This window comes from Daphnia carinata, chromosome 10, assembly GCF_022539665.2.
Source record: "Daphnia carinata strain CSIRO-1 chromosome 10, CSIRO_AGI_Dcar_HiC_V3, whole genome shotgun sequence".
In the NCBI taxonomy this organism is placed as follows: Eukaryota; Metazoa; Arthropoda; class Branchiopoda; order Diplostraca; family Daphniidae; genus Daphnia; species Daphnia carinata.
Window position 1 is genome coordinate 5,404,152 of NC_081340.1, and position 20,987 is coordinate 5,425,138.

Here is a 20,987-nt window from a genome sequence, read left to right on the forward strand (position 1 = left end):
CAGAGAATTGTTTGGAATCTATTAGATTCCCGAATATTCTATCAAAACCTTTGTTTTCTTTTCTTTCTCACTTGATGGAATTTTCTTCCCTTTTTTTTTTGCCTCTTTTTGTTTCCATTTGTTATCGAAGGAAATGTGGGGAAATTGTCTTTGGGTCGGTGGATCGCTTTGATTATTAGGCATTAGCAGACGTGGCAGTTAACACGACAGTTGCCGAATAGAGGCGGGTTTTTTTCTTCTCCCTTTCGAGATTAAAAAAAGGAAAAAAAAAAAAAAAAAAAGAAAAACCGTCGGTCTGGAGTCGATCTGAAAAGGTGCCAAACCTCCATAATAGGACGTCAGAGAAAAAGAAGAGATAGAGACACACAGTGGTTAGTGATAAAAAGAAGACCTTGCCAGAGAAGCCAATTATTTCGTAGCAATTAACCCAAAACAACGGGCAAAGAGAAACCCTGCCGGGTTTTTTTTTTTTTCCAGGGGTGTTTTTTCAACACCCGAGCACACAACAGACGCACACAAAAGAAGAGATAAAAAAAAAAAAAAAAAAGAGAAAAATGTCTTTTTTTTTTTTTCTAACTTGTATCTACCAGACTGTGGCTCTTGTTGCAGACTAAACTCGTGTAAGGTCTAAGACAGAGGAAAAATTAAGCTTTTTCTTGTCTTGTATGCCCATTGCCATTATGTTGCAGACACACACGCACGGCAACCTTGTGTGTATAATCTTCTCGCAGCGGGAGGAATGATAAAATAAAAGTATATATACGAGGAAGCCACAACCGCCGCCACAACTGACCGAGAGACATTGTCTTTCCCTTTTCTTTTTCTTTTTTTTTTTTATAGCTCAATATAACGCAATGTAGGCTAAATGAGGGTGGGTGTAAGGCGGCCTTCGTCCATCAAAAATTGCCCAGTCCGTGCCGTCCGGCTTTTCATTTTCTCGTTGAACAAAAAAAAAAAATAAATAAAAAACAAAAAAAAAAACAGCAGAGGGCCTAGCAAGTTAAGACGATGTAATTCTCTTTCTTCCTAGCGCGGAGCACCAGGCCATTTTTTATTTCACGAGGGTCGTGTTATGAATAAAGTACAAAATCAACAGGAGGGCCCCAAGGTTTCCCTTTTTTCTTTTTTTTTTTCTATCAAACTGATGTCAACAACAAACTTTTTTTTTTTTGTCTTGAATCGAAAAGATCCTCGGCTTACAGGAAGGAAAACGTAAGCATCCGTTGTTGTTTCTTGTATGTTGTCGTTACAGTTAACAGTTCCGTGACTGACGAGCCCCGCACGTGCACTTGAATAATGAAAATACCTTTTTAAGAACAGACGAGATAAACGTGCTGGCTCATCTTTTTTTATTTTTAGTTGTACGGGTGTGGTCTGGTTGTAAAAAAAAACAAAAAAAAAAACACACAAAGTAAAACAACAACAAAAAAAAACCGAACCGAGAAAGAAAAGGCGCATCCAATAAAAAAAAAAAAAACTTCCGCCCTGGGAAGTCTAAAATATCTTCAATATTTATCCGAAAAAAAAAAAAAAAAAAAAATGTTGTTTTTACACATTTATCATCGTAAACTGAAAAGCTAAACGGTAAAGTTTATTAGTCGTTGGCACGAAAAAAAAAAAAAAAAAAAAAAAAGAGAGGCGTATCTCTTTGGCCCCTGTAGGAAAAGAAGTTAAATGATGTACGCACTGGGAGTAAACGGAGCACGAAAAGCGGGACCCACGAAATTTAGAGAGGAGAGGAGGTAGGCCGCAGCCACCTGGATCGATACGTTTGGCTACTTTCACGTTAAGCCGCTGTGACATTAGAAAACAAAGGGGGGGGGGGGGGCAGTAGAAGAAGATGGTGGACAGCAATATGTTTCGTCCCCCAGTTGCAGTAACCCCCTACCATAAAAGACAACAGTCGCAGACCATAAGGCACGAAAGAAAAAAAAAAAAAAAAGGGAGGCACAAGTCGGTCGAGGTAAAAACGTGTGGCCTTTTTTTTTTTTTTTTTTTTCCTTCAAAAATGATAAAACCTCTCTCGTATGTGTCGTCCTGTACAACTCTGGCGCTATAAAGGCATTAAGGCTGTGTGATGTTTTTGTGGTTTTGAGGTATAAAAAGGCGGTTTGGGGCTGTTGGACGTGCCAGGTTTCTTTTGATGGCGGGTGGGTGGCCGGTCAAAGCAATTAAGGCCGGATGAAGACGTTATATAGATATGGGTTTTAAGTGTGATTGGGGGTGTGCAAAGAAAAAAAGAAAGAGATACACGGGGAGAAGTAAAAGAGGGGCGGTTTTTTTTTTTTTTTTTTTTTTTTATTTTTTCCAGGAGCGCATCAGGTTTCCTGGAAGCACGCTCCAGCGACACATCAGTGATATAGCTTTCTGTGGGAAACTTCTTTTTTTTTCTTTTTCTAATTCTAGAGAGAGAGAAGGAGAGAGAGAGAGAGAGAGAGGGGTATGTGTTAGTGACTGTGGTGGCGTAGATCATAATAATAACAATCTCGAATGTTAGGTTCAAACAGACTTTTTTTTTTTCCTTTCGGTGGGTCTGTTAGATTGGATTCACCTGTCACGTCCAGTTGAGTCCAGTCTGTCCTCCTTCACATCCTTCTTTTCCCTCCCTGTCTAATTCCATTATATACACCGCGATGCTTCCACGAAAACAAAAACAAATTGAATCGTGTTTTGTTTTGCTTTGTTTTTTTTGTTTTTTTTTTTGTTTTTCTCTAAATTTTTATGGTCATTTTTTCTTTTTACAATCGACTTCCTCCCTCCGTGTCATGTCCGCATCCAAAAGCTCAGAGTTGGGTGGATGTGATGATTTTTACAACTAGCGAGCCAAACCGAGTGGCAAAACATTTTCTGAAAATGGTCCGTACGACTTTAAAAACAAGAAATTGTCTTCGAATTTCGACGTCAGTGCACGTCAAAAGCTATAATTATTTACCAACCCCGTCCACAACTCACAAAGTTTGCCGTATATATATATATATGCCCCAGTGATCTTCTCCGTGCGCAATCTTATTATTCTGTGGATCAACAAAAAGAAAAAGAAAAAAAAAAAAAAGGACTTATGATTGTGATATAAGTAACAGTCTAATACCACAAAAGATACACTATACCGTTCATCATTTGTAATCAGTCCGGGAGACCCTAAGCAGACCCTGGGTGACCCCTTCTGCCAAAAGAAAAAGAAAAAAAAAAGGGGGGAACATGTCATGACAAAAAAAAAAAAAAAAGAAAAAAAAAAAGGGGAAACATTAAACTAATGAAGATGGGAAAAGGTCGGCCAGCGTCCGTCTTTTTTTTTTTTTTTCTTTCTTTGTGTCTTGGGTTTGAATCCGCCTAATACACAGTTCTCGGACATTGAGCGGATATTATGCTGGAACAGCAAATAACGCAACCCGTAGGGAAGGAATCCCGGCATGGATTCCCCCCTTCTTCTTTTTTCTCTTTCTCTCCGCAAAGCGATGAGCGAAGTTCTTTTTGTTCTGCACGCACACGCACTGGAGACTAGTATCCGGATCACTAGAGCCCAGATAACATAGATAGACATATAGAAGCTTTTTTTTTTTTTTTTTTTTTTTTTTTTTTTTCCGGAATGAAATTGGTCTTTGCTGGATGGATGTAGGCGTGTTGTTGTTGGCCCTGCCATTTCTATTCTTCTTTTTCTTTTTCCCCTTCTTCCTCTAGAGAATCTCTTCTTGCACCAAAAAAAAAAAAAAAAAGTAGAGGTTTAGCTTCTCCTTTTTTTATATATATATATATATATATACATCAAAAGGAAAGATTTCTGTGAGTAACTCCGTGTATTACTATCGTGTATAGGCGAACATCTTAGAGAAAGAGAGAGCGCCATCATTGGGGATGGAAACAAATAGTTGGATATTGAGCTGATGCCGGCGAACCTAACCATATACCATATGCAGCCAGCATAGACGTCGTCATAATAATAAAGAATAAAAAAAAAAAAAAAAAGGAAAAAAAAAAAAAAAAAAAAAAAAAGAACAATGGATCACATCGACCAGGCCGAGCTTCTGTAGAGCGAAGCCGAGCAAATAAATAATGAAGTGCCGTACTCGTATATTGCGTCTGTATTCGTTTGGTTTCCGCAATTTGCAGTCAACGGAAAAAGCCGAAAGAAAATGATGTATCCGTCGTTACAGGGCCGTTGGGCTGCGTCCAGCATTCATTTTGCCCGTATAGCAAGCCAACAAGAAAAAAACAAAAACAAACAAACGTTCACGTAATGATCCTCAGTCGTAGATTTCATACCATTAGTCTATGAATAACAAAACTATACCTGCACTGTTTATTTTCAATGATTTTTCCCAGACCTATTCGCCCCTTTTTTTTTTTTTTTTTTTTTTCTCTTCCTGCTCTCATTTTCCCACGAGCGATTGATCACGTCGGTTTGTTCGCATGAGTGATTGTGTAACATCAAAGATCTGTTGCTATGGTGATGCCAGAAATAAAAAGGGGCACAAAGAGACTATGAAGGCGCAAAAAAAAAAAAAAAAAAAAAAAAGAGAGAAGAGCACAACTAGGTATTAAACACAACTCTGGAACGCTAATGATTCAACGTTCGGAACATACACTCCATGACCGGCTGCATGTTCTGTTGTTTGCCTCCATGCGTCACCTTGGCAACGAGCCTTCCCTTTTATATTTTACCTTTAGCGCGTTTTCGAAACATTTCTATTTGAAAATTGTTTTTCGTGATCGTTGTGTGAGAGAGAGAAAGATCTCATTCGAAAATTGGCAAAAGGGGGGGGGGGATGCGTAAAAAAGTTCAGGTGATGACGTGACTGCCTTTTTTTTCTCTTGCCAGCTGTGGCATATCAAATAAAAAGTTATGCGCCCATAGTAGTGAGGGGGGAAAAAATGAAAATAATCGTTTACCTTCTCTGCGCGTTTTGTATAGGACACCTGACGAAACAGGTTCCACTATTTGAGGTGACGTCTTCAAACCTGTTTGATCTCTTCAAATTTGGAGAGTAGGGAAAAAGACGAGGCTGTAAAAAATAAATAAGAGGGAAGTTTGAAGATGTTATAAGAAATGACATCTCTCACGGACAAGAAAGGAGGGGGAGGAAAAAAAAAAAAAAAAAAAAAGTGCCAGTCACGAAACTGTTTGCTGACCACCGCCTTTTGGGAGGTTGTCTTTTTTTTTTTCCTAGTTCCCACCAAAAATACACATTATACTAAAACTTGAAGAATAGACCCTCTTTTAAAATTGGATGTCATTTCTTTTTTTTTTTTTTTTTTTTTTTTTCTTCGTGCGTACCCTCCTGCGGTTCTCCTCCATTCCCCCTCCCGTTTAACTAAACAATATTCAATGGGGACTCAATGGCTAGTAGTTTTCTTGCAGATAACAGTTCTCTCTTTTCTCCTGAAAAAAAAAAAAAAAAAGGAACTTCCTCCCCCCCCCCCCCCCCCCATTTTTTTTTTTTTTTTTCTGAAATGGCTATTCAATAATGCATTGCCCGGTATACCAAGTTTTGAGCTCCTGAGCCCGTTTTAGATCCGCATACCATTCATACTTAATTCACGAAGGCTGATGCATCCATCCATCATGGCACACGTCAAAACCATTGAGCAAAAAAAATAAATAAATAAAATAAAGAGTGAGAGAGAAGAGCTCATTAGTTTGAGAGCTACGTTCTTAGTTGAGTAAATACTAGATGGAGGCCGCCCCCCCCCCCCCCCCCCCCCCACTGCGTCCAGCATATCGGGAAATGCTCCGGGGAGTTTACTACACTCCGGGCAGAGGAAATAAAAGCTTTTCAGTTCGAGTTGTGGGAATCCGATACTTACAAAAAAAAAAAAATGTTTTGAAAACGTTTCACGTCCGCAACAAACGTCTGTCTTTGTTTTGATGCCCTTTAAAGTAATTTGCCGTTTCATTTTTTTTTTTTTTTCTCTTTTGAAAAATTGGGACCAAAATTTGCTTCCTTTGTTTTGCGGCCGATCAATTGAAATGGAATGAAAAGTGAGGCGTTAGTTGAATATCGTTGTAGGAAATATTGACAGGCGCCGACAAGGTCTGGACACGGATTGTAGATGTTTGCGTAGGTTATACTCACGAAGGCCTGCGGTACCGCCCACATGGTAAACAAAACTTTTTTAAAAGGCAGCTGACCTGCCATAAGCGGTGCGTTCTTCGTCTTACACACACACACACACACACACGTACGAAACAAAACAAAAGACAAAAAAAAAAAGAAATAAATATGAGCAAAAAATGACGTATTACAAGAAGAAAGAAGAATCCAGTCGAGTCAGCGGTGGAGGGTTTAACTTTAATCGGATTGGAAGGACGAAAAGGCGGCCACCCATAGTCTCGTAGGTTTCGCCATCTTTGGGGTCTCATTGGCTCCGATAGCCTTTTCTTTTATTTTGTTCTTATTATTTATTTTTATTTTTTTTTTGAGACGTTAACTCGTGTTACGCGGCTATTGTTTTTGTTCCCTGCGATGCCCAGTACCTCCCTTTTTGAGAACGTCTTGTTTCGATGACGCAACCCAAGCGAAATACAATACGCAGCTACAAGAGAAAAAAAAAAAAAAATTGCAACCGTAACTGTTATCATTATCATCGCTGTGCGTCTTTTTTTTTTTTTTTTTTTTTTCATGTCAAAAGAGTTTTGTTGTCGTTTTTTCTTTTGTTCTCCAACAAAATGGAAAATTGTTTTCTTCTGCTTGAGGACCCCCTTTGGCGCTACCGCCCGCTTGCGCTCTAAATCGGCTACTTCAATGCGAAACTTGAGATGATAAATGCGGTAGGACGACATACGTTTTTTTTTTCCTTTCTCAAATCCAATGAATAAAACAAAACAAAAAATAAAAAAAAATAAAAAATAAAAAAAAAAGAGTCCAATATCGTCGTGGACGGTTCTTTATATCGTTGCCTATTTTCAGACTCTCTCCGTTTTTGTTTTTATTTTACGAGTCAATGGCGGCGACTTGTCGTGAATGCTAAAAAACAAAAACTTTAACTCCTTTTTGTTTTTCTTGTGGACGCCTGTAACGCCGACGTGTGTGATAAAAAAAAAAAAAAAAAAAAAAAAAAAAAAACAACCGTAGTAGTAGTAGTAGTAGCGGTATCACCAGTGTATTGTATATAGCAGTGCCGAGGAGAGTGCGGCAGCGCATATTCAACCGATGATTATGCTGAAAGCGCTCTGGGTCCGCACAGTACGGCGGCGGTTTGCTTTTTAGTTTTTGTTTTTTTTGTTTTTTTTTTCACGAGCGTACGGTCAAGTTGTAATACCATTTTCTATGTGTTATTGTTTTCCGCTCGTTTTTTTTTTATGGCAGAAGGAAAGCGCGCACACCAAACTTTTAGAATGGAAGATGGCTTTTCTTTTTGAAAATAAAAGCTAATTTTTTCTTTTGAATCGACATTGGAAAAAAAAAAAAAAAAAAAAGCGAAAGCAGCTTGCGGACTTTGGCAAAGTCGACAAATCAAGCGGAGAAAATGTGCTGGGCGGCGCCACTATGCGTGTGCGGTGCATGTACTAATAATATATATATATATATACACTGTATATATGCCGGGCGCGTTCGATCCAGTCCATTTGGCCGGCAGTTCAAAACGGAAAGAGGGGGGAAGTCGGAATCGTAGCCAAGTTTGTTTGTTTTGTTTTTTTTTCTTTGCGTTTTCACCGAAGACACAGGAAGGAGTTGCCACGAAAATGGCAATCGTCCGCAATACGGTTCCAAGTTCTTTTCAACACTTTAGAAGAAAAGAAGGCGCAGACTTTTTTTTTTTTTTGGCTGTTTGTAGAAATAGCTATTTTTTTTTTTATTCTCTCTTGTCTTCCGGTTTTCCGCACCATTTGCCAATTAAATCAGAAGAGCCCCCGACGGAGTCATCGACATTCTTTCTTTTCTTTTCTTTCCCTTTTTTTTTTTTTTTTTTTTTTTTTTGGTCCCTCGATCGTTTCATATTGGATGGTTTATAGAGATTCCCGGACGTGCGTAGCAGCAGCAGCTAACTATAAACGTTTCCTGGACAACTCGCCATTTCGTATCAATAAAATCGGTAGTCTGTGTAGACTACGTCATTCGTAGTCCTAGCTACCTCCCGTTTTTAAACGTACAGGAAATCCGATTTGAATTGACTCGCAAGTTTTTTTTTTTTTTTTTCGCTTAGATATCAAACATAATACGCATCTTTTAATAGAAGATGTTTTCATGTACTTTTCTTTTTCTCGTACGCGACAAGAAGAAGAAAAAAAAAAAAATACGATGGGTTTAACGAGCTGTTTGACGTACGTCTACAGCATCGTTTTTTTTTTTTTTTTTTTTTTGTCCGTGCACAAGAATCCATCATTATACGTGAAAGAAAAAGCGAACGTTTGCGTCCCCCTCACACGTCAGGACGCCAACGCTTCCGTCGTCGTTATTATTGTCATGGCTGACACACAACAAACAGCCTAACGTAACAACACGGAACACCAACATCAATAAAAAAAAAAAAAAAAGAAAAAGAAAAGGCGGGACAAAATAATGTTTTCTTTCTTTTTTTTTCTTCCTACTTTTATTTGATTTTTTTTTTTTCTTATCCATTACATTTGTCAATAAATAGACAAATAAATATTTGCCTATTCATTGTCATCTATTATTATTATTATTATTTTTTAAAGGGGATATTTGTAGACCTTCGGAATCTATCCCGCGTCGTCCCGCCATACTGGTGGTGAGTATCGGAGGGGCCGCTTCGATCCTATTCCCAAGAAGGAAATAAATAGAAAGAAGAGAAAGAGAGAGAAGGAGGGGGGGGGGGGAATAGCCTATAAGAAAAAGATCAATTTCAAACGTGATTTGATTTCCCGCCGGTGACTTTTATTATCGGGCCAGCAAAGATTTTTCTCTTTTTTTCTTTTTCGTTGTGGACATTGGCGGTCGGAGGTTCAATCTCGTAAATATACCAGTGAAATGAGCTTAAGGTTACGGCGGTGTCTGCGGAATGGACGCAATCGATTACTGGCGTGACCCGTGCGGTTTTTTTTTTTTTTTTTTTTTTTAATAATTTTCTTTTTCTTTTTCTTTTTTTTTTCTCTCTTCTCTTTATGTGCGGGAGAAAAAGTTGATTTAACCTCGTTGAAGCGAAAGCTCTTTGCGTTTCTCTCCAAGAAGCATTCCAATATGTGCTCATTGCTTCTGAAATGTGTTCCAGTTCTGGCTTGATTGAAATAGGAACGGCAGAAAATCGATTATCGATCACCATTGATTATGTCTCTACAATTTTTTTTTTTTTTTTTTTTTATCACTTCACCTTCAGTTATGCCACACACACAATTTATATCTAACATTTTTTTTTTTTTTTTTTTCTTCTATTTTCAGATTTGTAAAAAAAAAAAAAAATTCAACAATAAACCCCAGCCCCGCGAACGAAGAAACGAAAGTGACGGTTTGAAAAAAAAAAACAAAAACAAAAACAAAAAAAAAAAATCAATGCATCACGGCGGTAGAATGTGGTGATAGTTGATTTGTCGTTGTCTTTTTTCGAAACAACAAAAGAAATCGAGAGAACAAGACGAGTGACACAAAACACATAATCAAAGCTGGATTCGTTGGCGGCGGGTGCTGTTGCAAGTAGCGCTGCGGCTGCCATTGTCAGTGCCAGCGCCGGATTATTGATAGCGCGCTCCAACATGGCCGCTTTCGAATGGGACTGCGATTGCGGCTGGGAATGGGATTTGGACTCGACGGAATGGACGACGTCGGCGTCGGTGAGCGAGGCTGGCAGCCTTGGTCGGCCGGCGCCACCTCCGCCTCCGCCGCCATTCTTCGACCTGCCGCCTCCACCTCTGCCGCCATCCCTCCAACCTCCGCCCGAGCTGTGCTCGACGTCCGACCATCCGCTGGGACTAGAGACTTGCCAAGCTTTCCTGGTAATTGTTCAAACAAATGGTTTTTTTTCTTCTTTTTTTTTTTTTTTTCTTTTTTTTCAATCTATTCTTCTTTCATTATGGCGCCATGTGTGTGTGTGTGTGTGTGTGTGTGTGTCGGGTAGTGCGTGTGTGTGTGTGTGTGTGTGTGTGCGGGTGTATAGTGGAAAACGCCCCTACGCCACTGAAACACAGTCCGACCTCTCGTCACTTCACAGCGGGAAGTCCGCGCTCTTCTCTGGGGCCTCTGTCGGGATGAAAACAAAGTCTTGTATTGACATTTTCGTAAACACTCTGGCAAATGAACTTTTCCTCCATCCTCCTCCACCCCATCAACAAAAAAAAAAAAAATAAAAATTACACATGCGTGCACGCCTACTCTTAAAAACAGCTCTCCATCTCTCATTTTTCTCTCTCTCTCTCTCTCTCTCTCTCTCTCTCTCTCTCTCTCTGTTTCCCTAACTATTTATATAAATAGTCAGGGAAGAAAGGGGGGGGGGAGCGAAATTGAGTGTATGATGGTAGTCGTACGGGGATTGTTTTGTGAGCCTTAGCTACAATGGGGTGGGAACAATTAGTCATCCGCATCGATCGATCAGTTCTCGCAGCTGTTAGTCGCAGGGAGGAGTGAGGAGGGTAGTAAGTCATTGAGAAAGAAAAATGAAAATGAAAATGAACTGTTTATTTTTTTTTTTTTTTTTTATTATTATTTTTTTTTAACGATAATGTTTTTGTGTTCCACGGTGTTAATAGGTGAGCGATGCTGAGCGTCAAGTTCCTGTCGACACGTCCTCATCGGCCGCCGTCATTTTCATTCCGGCCGTCGTCCTGACGATCGCCTTCTTCATCATCGGCTTCGTCGCTTGGAGGTGAGTTGACATTGTTTGAAAGTTTTTCCTTTGTCATTGTTTTGTGATGTACGTCACCCCCGCACCTTTCCTGCCATCCTTATCTCGGCCATCTCTCAACGTTCTCTATCATCCTCAGTCGGCCTATTAAAAAAGAAAAACAAATATCCGCCTGCCAGGTGGAATTTCCTGTCCTTATTTCCGCTGCGAAGATTAAATCTAGCCGTGCCTTTATACCAGCGGATGTCCTATTTTTGTTCTAATAAGAAAACACCATTTTTTGTATATATATTTATTTATTTTTTTTTTTTTTGAAACATCCATTTGACGCGTGATTTTCGCTACCTGGAAGATGGACGCTGGACAAAGTGAGAAACAAAAGGTTTTTTTTTTTTTTTTTTTTTTTGCTGGATGGGAAACTGGAGCTCCGAATGAGCGGAACGATGGAAATTTAAAAAATGTTCTCCGATTAGGTGGATTCGGTCACGTTGGTACATGATATACACACCCGGATTAATCAATTAGTGACGCCGTATACAGCCAGATCCCTTTCTCCCCATCCGCCTTTGGCACCCCTTTTTTTTTATACATATATATTTTTTGCTCTCGGATTAAAGGGTAATAGCATCAACGGGGGGGGGGGGAGGGTTGGAAAGAGAGAGGAAATGTCGCTAAACACGACAACTTCCGTCTTTTGCTGGCTCGATTGCCGTCCTTTATAGTTTCATCCGCGTGCTCGCTTATTATGTACGGCATATTCAGTCACACAGCAATAAAAAAAAAAAAAAAAAAGAGGTGGGGGGGGGGGGAATACATCGACGTCGTATAATTCCTACCCCCACCGTTTGGCCCGAAGTTTTTAAGCGAACGTGTGTTTGCTCGCATGGACAGACAGAAAAACGTTGTTCACCGTTCAACTTCTTTCGAGGCCAGTCTTAAAAAAAAAAAAAAAAAAAAAAAAAAAAAAAAGTTATTTTTCTTTATTGAATTCGGAGCCACTTGACATCGTTGGCAAACTTTCGTGAGTTTCCCTATTTGTCCCCAAACGGGAGGAGGGTGTCAAGTGGAAGAAGCTTCTTGGCCTTGTCACTTCATCTACGCTATGGCATGCAGTGTTTGTTACGTTCGTTTTACAGACAGCGGACGAGGTTAGTATCGATTGTGTCAATATCGATTGCGTCACCTCCCTTTCCCTCACCTACCCCTACCGCCCCCCCTTCTTCTTTTTCAGTGAGCAAAAAAAAAAAGGAAAAGAAAAAGAAAAAGAAAACGACGTCAATGGCGCCAAAAGTTACGTGTCGTGACTGGAGGAGCGCGTTAAACGGGTCTGACAAGTGCCAAACACGCGACCTAAAGTCTATATAGCCTGGCAATAGTAAATACTACCTTAACTCTACTAGCTGGATAACGTAACACACGCACAATGGATCGTTTCCATCTTTACAATTTATTTCTTTTTTTTTTTCTTTCGTTCTTCGGCGTTCTTTTTGTTTCTTTGAACCCCTTTTCTTTTATCCAATAGGTTTGATACACAGTTTTATTTTATTATTTCGCTATTCGAATCAGATGCGGTCATTAAATACAATGCAGGAAAGAAAAAGAAAACGTATTTAAGCTGGGGAAAGCCGTCGATATTATTCCGCTCCAGTAAATTGGCAGTTAACGTAAACGAAGCGAAAGATGAAGGAACAAATGAAACAAAAACGGCCGTCCTGCTTTTTTTACGAGTTAGGGGCTTTTTGTATTTTCTGTTTTTATTTTTCGTTTTTGGATGGCGCCGGCTCTTTTTGCTCGTATGATTGAGGGGGGACAAGGGCAAGGTGATGGGCTTGGTTGGTTGGCTAAAGCGCGTGCTGTGAAACGAAAAGCCATTGGGAGTTTGACGGCGAGGGCGCTCTGGTGTAACTTGATTTATTTACACCACACGACGAGCGAGAATGGCGGCCAACGGGGACCAGCACGCCAGAACTGGCCAGAAGTGGAGTGAGTTCTGAGTCACAGCTCGTGACATCACCCAAAAGTTTCCCGAAGGACCTTCAATTCCGGATCCAACAGTCCATCCTTCTTGCGCACCCCCCTCACTTCCTTTTTTCTTTTTTTTTTCTTTTTTTTTTTTTGCGCTTACAATAACCGATGGGAAGTCGAACTAGACAAAGTCAAAAAGCATTATCTTCGCTCACAAACTCGATCCCATTTGCTGTGTAGATCGGTGGCGTTAAAAAAGAACCCCCCCCCCCCTTCCCTATTTTATTTCCGGGGGCTGTGCGGAAGGAATCCCCCCCTCCTTTCCGTGTGTCCTCACCATTTGGGGAAAAAACGGAGATGGATGTTAAAAAAAAAAAAAAGAAAGAAATGAAATAAAAATGGTACTCTCTCTAAAGTCCCATGATAGACTCACATATCACTCCCCTATTCCTACTCCCCCCCCCCCCCCCCCCCACTACACTCACCAGGCCTGCAAACTCTTATCATCGCAGTTGTGTATGCACAGTTAATTCAGTTTGGCTTTGACTCGTTAAGGTTATCTACATACACGTTTTTAGATGAGATGAAAGAAAGAAAAATCAACCCCTCCTGCCTCTCCATTCTCCCCCCCCCCCCCCCCCCCCCCCCAAAAAAAAAAAAAAATAATAATGTTCCGGTGGTGCAATTGAATGCAAGTTCATGAACTCCGCTGTGTACATTACGTGGTACTGTTATTCCAAATCATCCGCTATTTATAATTTTTTTTTTTTTTTAATGCAACGAGGGAGATTGAACTTGAACTCGCATTGTGTGGGAAGTGAAACAATAGCCTCCAATTAATATCTATGCATCCAAGAGCGGTGAGCAAGAGGCTGGGTCCCACAGCAAAAGTTAACTTCATTGCTGGATGCTACGATGTAGAAATGTTTGCGCCTCTCGCTCATTCTCCGAGTTTCGCAAGTTGCGCGCAAGTTATGTACTTAATAATAATTCCTTTCTTTTGTCTGCGTTTTCTTTTTTTCTTTTTTTTTTTTTTTTTTTTTCAGGTTCCGCAAACAAAAGTTGAACCAGAAAGCGCTTTTACGTTGCCAACAAAAGACGATCAACGGTGCCGGAGGAGTTGCAGTTGGCGGAGGGATGATGGACGGCGTTCCGGCTTTACTTCAAGGCCTCAACGGTCGTCAAACAGGAGCCAATCTCAACGAGGACGAGAACGGCGTCTTCTACGATGAACTCATTTCTTATCCGCCGCAATTCAGAGCGCCTAACCATCCGCCCGCTTACGAGGTAACGTTACAATACCCCAACCCCACCCCATCTTCCGACTTACCAACTTAAAGCGCTGCGGGTTGTCTGCGCACAAGTTGGCGATGTAGTTTTGATGATGGTTCGATCGAAAAACTTTGTAGCTGGTCGTTGAAGACGAAGTTGAACGTTCACTTGAAAAATTAAATTTCTTTTTCTTTTCTGAAATTGAACGAGGATAGAGAGATAGAGAGAGAAAAAAAAAGTAATAAGTGTAGTATCAAGAGCGATTGCGTGTGGGTCTCATCAGGCACGCCATTTTCCCGTTTGCCGTTAACAATTTCACCAATCGAGTTGGCCGTTGTCGTTGTCTTACCGGCCAATTATTTTCACCGTCTTCTTTTTTTTTTCTTCTCTTTTCTTTTTTTTTTTTTTTTTTTTTTTTTTTCGTATTAAATTTTTATGTGTGTGCCGTACTTTTTTGGCGGACAGATGAAGGACGTGCTCCTCGAGTCGACTTCTCCGTGCCACTGCACGGCTCATCCATTGCTGGGCAACGGAAGCGGTAGGAACGCGAGGAACGGCTGTAGTGGCGGCGGCGTTCCTCGTAGCAGTTTGCACTGCCAGCAGCCGCACTACGTCACGTCGCCGTACCGCTGCGCTAGTCACTCGCCGCCGTCATCGACGCCCACTATCGACGACCAGCACGACTCTAGCTGGATCACAGAGCCCGTTTACGAAGAGCTGCCTTCCGGTTCGTTGCCCATTCTCTCTCTCTCTGCGCTCTCTGTATCGGAGTGTGCTCGTTGTTTGTTACCTAGAGGAGCTCAATGATTCTTCAATCCGTTAACGCACAAGGGGGAATATTGAATTGTTTTTTTTTTTTTTTTTTTTTTTTTTTTTTTTTTTCTTATTATCGCGTTTTCAGGTCCCGAAGAGGACGGACGATACCCGCAGGATCACCAGCGCTTGCGGCATCGGAACGACTCGGTCAGCATTAATGATTCATTACGCAGCCAAAGAGGTGGGTGTGGCTATTGTTTTTTTGTTTTTCTTTTTTCTTTTTTTCTTCTTGGATTTAATGAGCTGCTCATTGAGTTCCTGGCTGCCAGCTGTTTGTTATGTATATTTACTTATATTCGTTCGTGAATTAATCAAATGGTTTTTTATTCGACCAACAGGTGGCTCCGCCGACCAGAGGCCTTCGAATTACAGCAACAACAGCAACTGGAGCGGGGAAGAGCCCGGCGAGACGGATTTCTTCTTACCGCCATCCACCTGGTACCACCAGCAGACGCAGCAGCACAGCAGCCCGATCCTGAGGGGTCAGATGACGACTCAAGGTCCCGTCCGTCAGGGTCGAGGTGGAATCCGAGCCGCCTGGAGAGAAATGGAGCCGGCTCCTCGCTGTCGTGGGACGTTAAGTAGCGTCAGTCAACCCAATTCCGGTCGGAGGAAACGCAAAGTCAAATCGATGAAAAATCCCGGCGGAGGTGGAGGAGTTGGGGGAGGAATGGAGACGCTGGACAACCAAAATCTCCATTATCACTGCAGCGGTCTCTATCGCGGTATCTGCCCGCCGGAAGAGCCTCCTTTTGCGGCCGTAGAAAACGACCCCACGATCGCCTCTTTGCTGGATCAGGACAGTCCGGTTCCGCCAGAGCAACTCAGTACTCCAACGAAAACTCAGCCACGCTATTATTACTACTCGGAAAGCGACGATTACGGCGTAATGAACCAGCCGACACGGACCTTGTCCAATTCACGACGGGCAGCCCAATTACAACAGCAACGCCATCTATCACGCGTGCAGCGAACCCTTCAGGCGCGGTCGCCAACGTCGGTGTCCTCTGAAAAGAATGTCGGCCTCAATTAGTTGACGTTGTTTACACATATTTTACACACACACACACACACACACACACACACACACACACAGATACACATAACACGCCAACCGCTACCGCACAAAAGTCATTCCAAAAAAAGAAAACTGACCAACAACAGACAATCGATCCTAAATTTTGCCCTCAATCTTCTGCCGTTCTCCTACACCCGTCCAGTGGGCGATTGTGTACATTTTCTCTTTTAACAGCCATTTAATACCGGGCCAACTCAAAAATTATATGGAGGGAGTGTACGTTAAAAAAAAAAAAAAATATGGGGGGAAAAAACAAGTACCAAACAAATGAATACCAATCATTTCGACCACTTTACACTTTACGTGGTAGAACGGCCGGAAACAAGTGATGCGTTTTACTCCACTCTGTTTGGCTAAAGTCTTTTTATTTCTGCCTCGTTCTCCCGGGCCAGCGATAATCAAAAATAGTGCCCGACCATCAGCTCGAATTTCGCGGTTTAAATTATTTTCATTTTATTTTCTGGTTTTCTCCTCTGGAAGTGACCGAGTGAAAAGAGTGAAGTAAAAACAACAACAAAGAAAAATGTATGGAGCAAGAAAATGAAGACCCCTGTTTTACGTTTTCAACTTTCTTTTTATGTTTGTTTGAACAAGAAAATTATTCTTTTGGCGGAACTGGATTTTTTTCTCCGACAATATCTGCAGAAGAAACCCTCACTGACTATTTTATTTATCAAAAATTTAAATCACTGTAAAGAATTTCTTTTTTTTTTTCTTTCTCTCCAGATTCCTTAATTATGAAAAGAAAATGTCTGTTTGTGAACGTCTCACTGTGATATTGTCGATGTTTTTGTTGTTTTTTCTTGTTCAATTCTCGTTATTTATCTCTTCTTCTTTTGTGGAGAGGTTTCTTTCGCTCAATCTTAAAAACAAAAGATAAAAAAAAAAAAATGCAACAGCTGATTGCGAAAGTGGGTGTTTTCTGTAGACGGACAAAGAAGTATGGGCGTGTCCGTCTTTCATATTCCTGACATTCGTTCGCGCCCATCACACATCGTGAGCACACACTGGCACACAGATATTCCTACGTTTACCACCAAACCAAATCACCCCTCTATACATTACGGCAGGTGAACTGTTGCACATGTGTGTACCCCGTTGGTTTTCGTTCCAGTCGAGAGACGGGCAACAAAAAGCAGAAAGAGAAAAATGACGTGGAATAGAAAGAGTTATAATTGGGTCACGCTCCATCCATCAATGATGGCGAATAAAAAAAAAAAAACTTTTGAAAATTATATCCAAGCATTGTGTACATTATGTTTCGAAGAAAGAGATAAGAGGCGTTTCCTCTCCCATTGTTTTTTTGTTTCGTTTTTTTCCACAACAAGCGTGTATGTGTGTGCTTCGTGTGTGTGTACATTTAAAAAAAAATTTCTACCTGGCTAGTCCGTTTGGCTATTGTTTTCTTTATATTCTTTCCCATGTCTCCCATTCTACGATGATGTCAATATACAGAACTAATTTTTCCAACATAACGAGACCAATTCGTAATTCGAGTCATTTGGCAACGGTGGTAATTTGTTGTCTAATTTTAGAGGGAAAACGCAGAAAGAGGTAACGATGAAGTCTGCTTGGTTTTTGTTTCAAACGTGTCGTGTGGGAAAAATGAAAGAAAATTCATCACCACGGCTTACATCTTTCAAGCCCAATTATCAGCACGCGTGGTAAGTTTTACTATAAAAGCAGTACTGGTCGTTGAGCTGCCTAGTTATTACGCGATGGTGAAATCTACCAATTTGGCAATTTCACAGTTTTTACTCAAACAATAACCATGTGCTTGACATAGTGGGATGTCTTTGGCGATTTGATGTGGTCAATTTTCCAGGCACATCAAACCACACTCTTTCGAAAGTGGCCGTCATCGATTCGTGAAACCTTGTTATTGATAACCATTCGTTTCACGGACGATTTGCCTTGGTTCACTTTTGAATCTAGCCAGTTGCATTGTAAAGGAAACTCCCTGCCATATTTTTCAGTAGGAATGATGATGCTCTTTTAACATTCTTTTCTTTTGAAATTTGCATTCATTGGTGATTACTTTTCCTTTCGTAGGGTAGCTGTGCCCTCAGCACAAATGTAAATGAAAATTTTGAATCATTCCTCCCTGAGCTGAAACTACACCCCACTTCAAGTAACGAGAATTCAAATGCAACAGCAGCAGCAGCAGCAGCAAGAATATGGTATTCATAGATTAATGATAAATTCAGCTAACTGTAAATCAGACACTTTCGGTTGCACCTACCTCTAAAGCTTTGCATCTGTAAACGGGGTCGCCGTTATTAGCGAGATCAAAGTGGGCGATACGTAGAAAATTTAGCCGTGAATCGTCGTGTCGATAGACCGCATGCCGACTGCTGCGGACTTATGCCGAATGTTATGTCCCGTTCGTAAACAATTATCATCGAAAGGGGTCCAGTCAAAGGTCGCTTGATTGTGAGCATCTGTTCCCTCACGTTCGTCCCGAACCAGTATTAAAACAAAAACCAAAGGAAACAAAACGCAAAAGCCATCAGAGATCAGCTTTTTCTTTACCATGTAGGAAAAAAAAAGCCTAAGACAGGTGAAACCGAGTTTTTACCTTAACGATCTCCTCGAGTGTGCACATGCACCTACGCCACGCGCACCACTTACTTCGTGATTTTCCTAATGCCGCTGCCGTTGCATAAACGTAGCTGAAATTACGACGAGCTTTGATGATTCATTCCCTTTAAATTCCCCTCTAAATACACGACGCCGCCACCGCCGTTCGTGGTTTGTCGATTCGACGCCGTGCCTGTCCTTATAAGAACGAAAGCTTACGCCGCCTAGTTGAATTCGACAAACAATGGCGCTCAACTTGATGGAGAATGCGATTGTCGACGCCGGCCAGTCCCCCAAGCACCGAAAAATGCTACCGAGCGCAATTGCTGGTCACTCGCAATAAGTGTGCGACGCTTGATGATGAAACGTTTTCGTTTTCTCTGCCGACCACAGAGCCGACCGCGACCCATCAAGAACGAAAAGAAAGAAGAACAAAAAAAAGTTGTCCTAACCGCATACATGATTCAAACGACCCTCACCTCGTTTGATTTGTTTGATTTGTTTTTTACCTTGGCCCAGCCGTAAGTCTAACTGTGTTGGCTATTCTGAGCGAATCTTCGCATTTAGATGCATGGGAACTTTTCAGTCCATCTTGGAAGTCAAGCACTGCGTACTTGAGGAAACAAAGAAAAAAAGGGGGAAAAAGAGAAAGGAAGAGCTTGACAATGGGAGAATTAAACTTAATTACATTTAGAGATTACCCATGAGAAAAGAAAACGAGAGAGATTTCAAAAATAAAAGAGAGGGAAGAAGACATTTTTTGAGGGTTGGTTCCGGAAGGCAGCAGTCATGGATGTTCCATAACTGAGTAAGCAGGGCGGAAGTGGTACAGGTTCTGAAAAGAAAAAAAAAAGCACACACGTTTTTGATGGTCAAGAAACGAGCCTCATCCGCAGCCCGACACTTATTACACCTATCTTGGGGGCCGGACTCTTTATTGCATGTGATTTTTTTTTTTGTTTTGTTTTTCTTTCGTTCCCTTTTTCGTCTCCTTCCCTTCTCCGCGTATGCGGATGGAACGGAACTTTCTCACAGTGCATCCATTTCTCACGATCGTCCTGTTGGACGAAGACCCAAGGAGAAAAATATCATCCGTCCTGCCAGCCGGAACCGACCGCGTTTACATCTGGCTAGTGTCTGTTGGGTCTCGTCCTTTTTGTCTAGCTTTACTTTGCTTTTTGTTTTTTTGTTTTTTAACTTATATTGTTACGATTATTATTATGGACTTTTTCTTTGCGACTCAAAACTGATGGTTCGATCGAGTACCGTGCCGTCTTGGAACATTTTTTTATTGCTCTAGTCTTGGCAGTCCGGTGTTCATAAAATTCGGTTGAGATGCCGTGAATTCAACCCGAAAGAAATTCAAGTAACGATCGCCACTTCCCAAATGGTTTGGGTTTCATTGTTTCATAGCGCAGCTAGGTAAAAAGGTAATGTCGGGGGATCCGCGCCAATGGCTTTCCTCTCAAAATGGGCGGTTGGGAATGATTCACTCCCGTGATAAAGTCCAACTGAGGTAGCCCCCAAAAGTGGTGGTGTTTTTCTTAATCTTCGTTTTTGTTTTTTCTTATTTTTATTCTTAACTCTCTTTTTTTTTTTTTCCCCTTTATATTTCAGGCGCATAGGCTGGAGCTTTATGCACACGCTTTGAAAGTAGCTGTAGAAAGTGATATATATTCGGCCGTTTCGGTTTGGCACATCACCATGCTGTCATGGTCGACACCAAGACTTTCACGTCGGCCGGCTATGACGAAGTGCGCCAGGCGATCGTACAACTCCGATTGCAATAGGCCATATTTGGTTGACAACGACGAATGGTTGTCGGACTGGGCACGTTTCGATTTGCCAAGATAGACATTTCGGAGCTTCCACGCCAAGAAGTCATTCTAATTTTTCAGACCGTATACCCAAACGGTCCTTCATCGTTTATTGTTATTTATATTTCACATTCTTCTTATAAACAAGACAAAAGATAACAAATGTATTTTTTTCCCTATCTCTCCCATAGATAAAGAGAAAAAAAAAAAAAAAGAGTTCGCATTTTGCTCCATCACGCCCTAGTCAAGTATAAAAGACGAGTTGATTGAGGCATGGGCCGAAGCGGACGTCGTCGCACGTAAATCGGTCCTTCTCCAACATGACCCGAGGTAAGAAAGTGGTACGTATATTATGTATAACCAAGACAACTCGCTACAAAAAAAAAATGTGGAATGGAATATGTACAAAATATTTTTTAAAAAAAAGCAGGACTTTAGCAGCGCCAGCAGGAAGTAGTTGTGTCGGAGGCGTCGAAGGTTTCTTTCTCTCAGGGTCTGATGATCACCTGGTTGGGTGTTTTTTTTTCTTTTTTTTTTCGTTTCTTTCCATAGGTTCCGTTCAGCAGTTCCTCCGCGTATTCCCCTCCCCCTCCTCTACACCCTCCCTTCCCTTTTTTCCATGTTTCACTACTATCTCTATCCATCTATTCACTGCTCGGTTTGCCTCGTCTTTTTATTTTAGGGAAAGGTGTAGAAACCTTTTCACGGCCTCAGTTACTTACCGGACG

General features: G+C 41.3%; 1 protein-coding gene and 1 long non-coding RNA gene across 2 annotated transcripts in view; both read left to right on the plus strand.

Moving 5' to 3' along the window:
• Window positions 1-17,031, plus strand: part of LOC130695948 (uncharacterized) — a 50,027-nt gene extending 32,996 nt beyond the window's left edge. The window contains exons 4-9 of the mRNA XM_057519019.2: window positions 9,336-9,886; window positions 10,637-10,752; window positions 13,743-13,983; window positions 14,434-14,695; window positions 14,870-14,965; window positions 15,123-17,031. Of these exons, the coding sequence (XP_057375002.1) occupies window positions 9,647-9,886; window positions 10,637-10,752; window positions 13,743-13,983; window positions 14,434-14,695; window positions 14,870-14,965; window positions 15,123-15,817 (1,650 nt within the window). The 5' untranslated portion in view covers window positions 9,336-9,646 and the 3' untranslated portion in view covers window positions 15,818-17,031. The remainder of the gene's footprint in view (window positions 1-9,335; window positions 9,887-10,636; window positions 10,753-13,742; window positions 13,984-14,433; window positions 14,696-14,869; window positions 14,966-15,122) is intronic.
• Window positions 17,032-17,420: 389 nt separating this feature from the next.
• Window positions 17,421-20,766, plus strand: LOC130695952 (uncharacterized). The gene is made up of 3 exons (XR_009002509.2): window positions 17,421-17,526; window positions 17,915-18,042; window positions 20,060-20,766. It is a non-coding gene; the product is annotated as an uncharacterized LOC130695952 (long non-coding RNA).
• The last annotated feature ends 221 nt before the right edge of the window (window positions 20,767-20,987 follow it).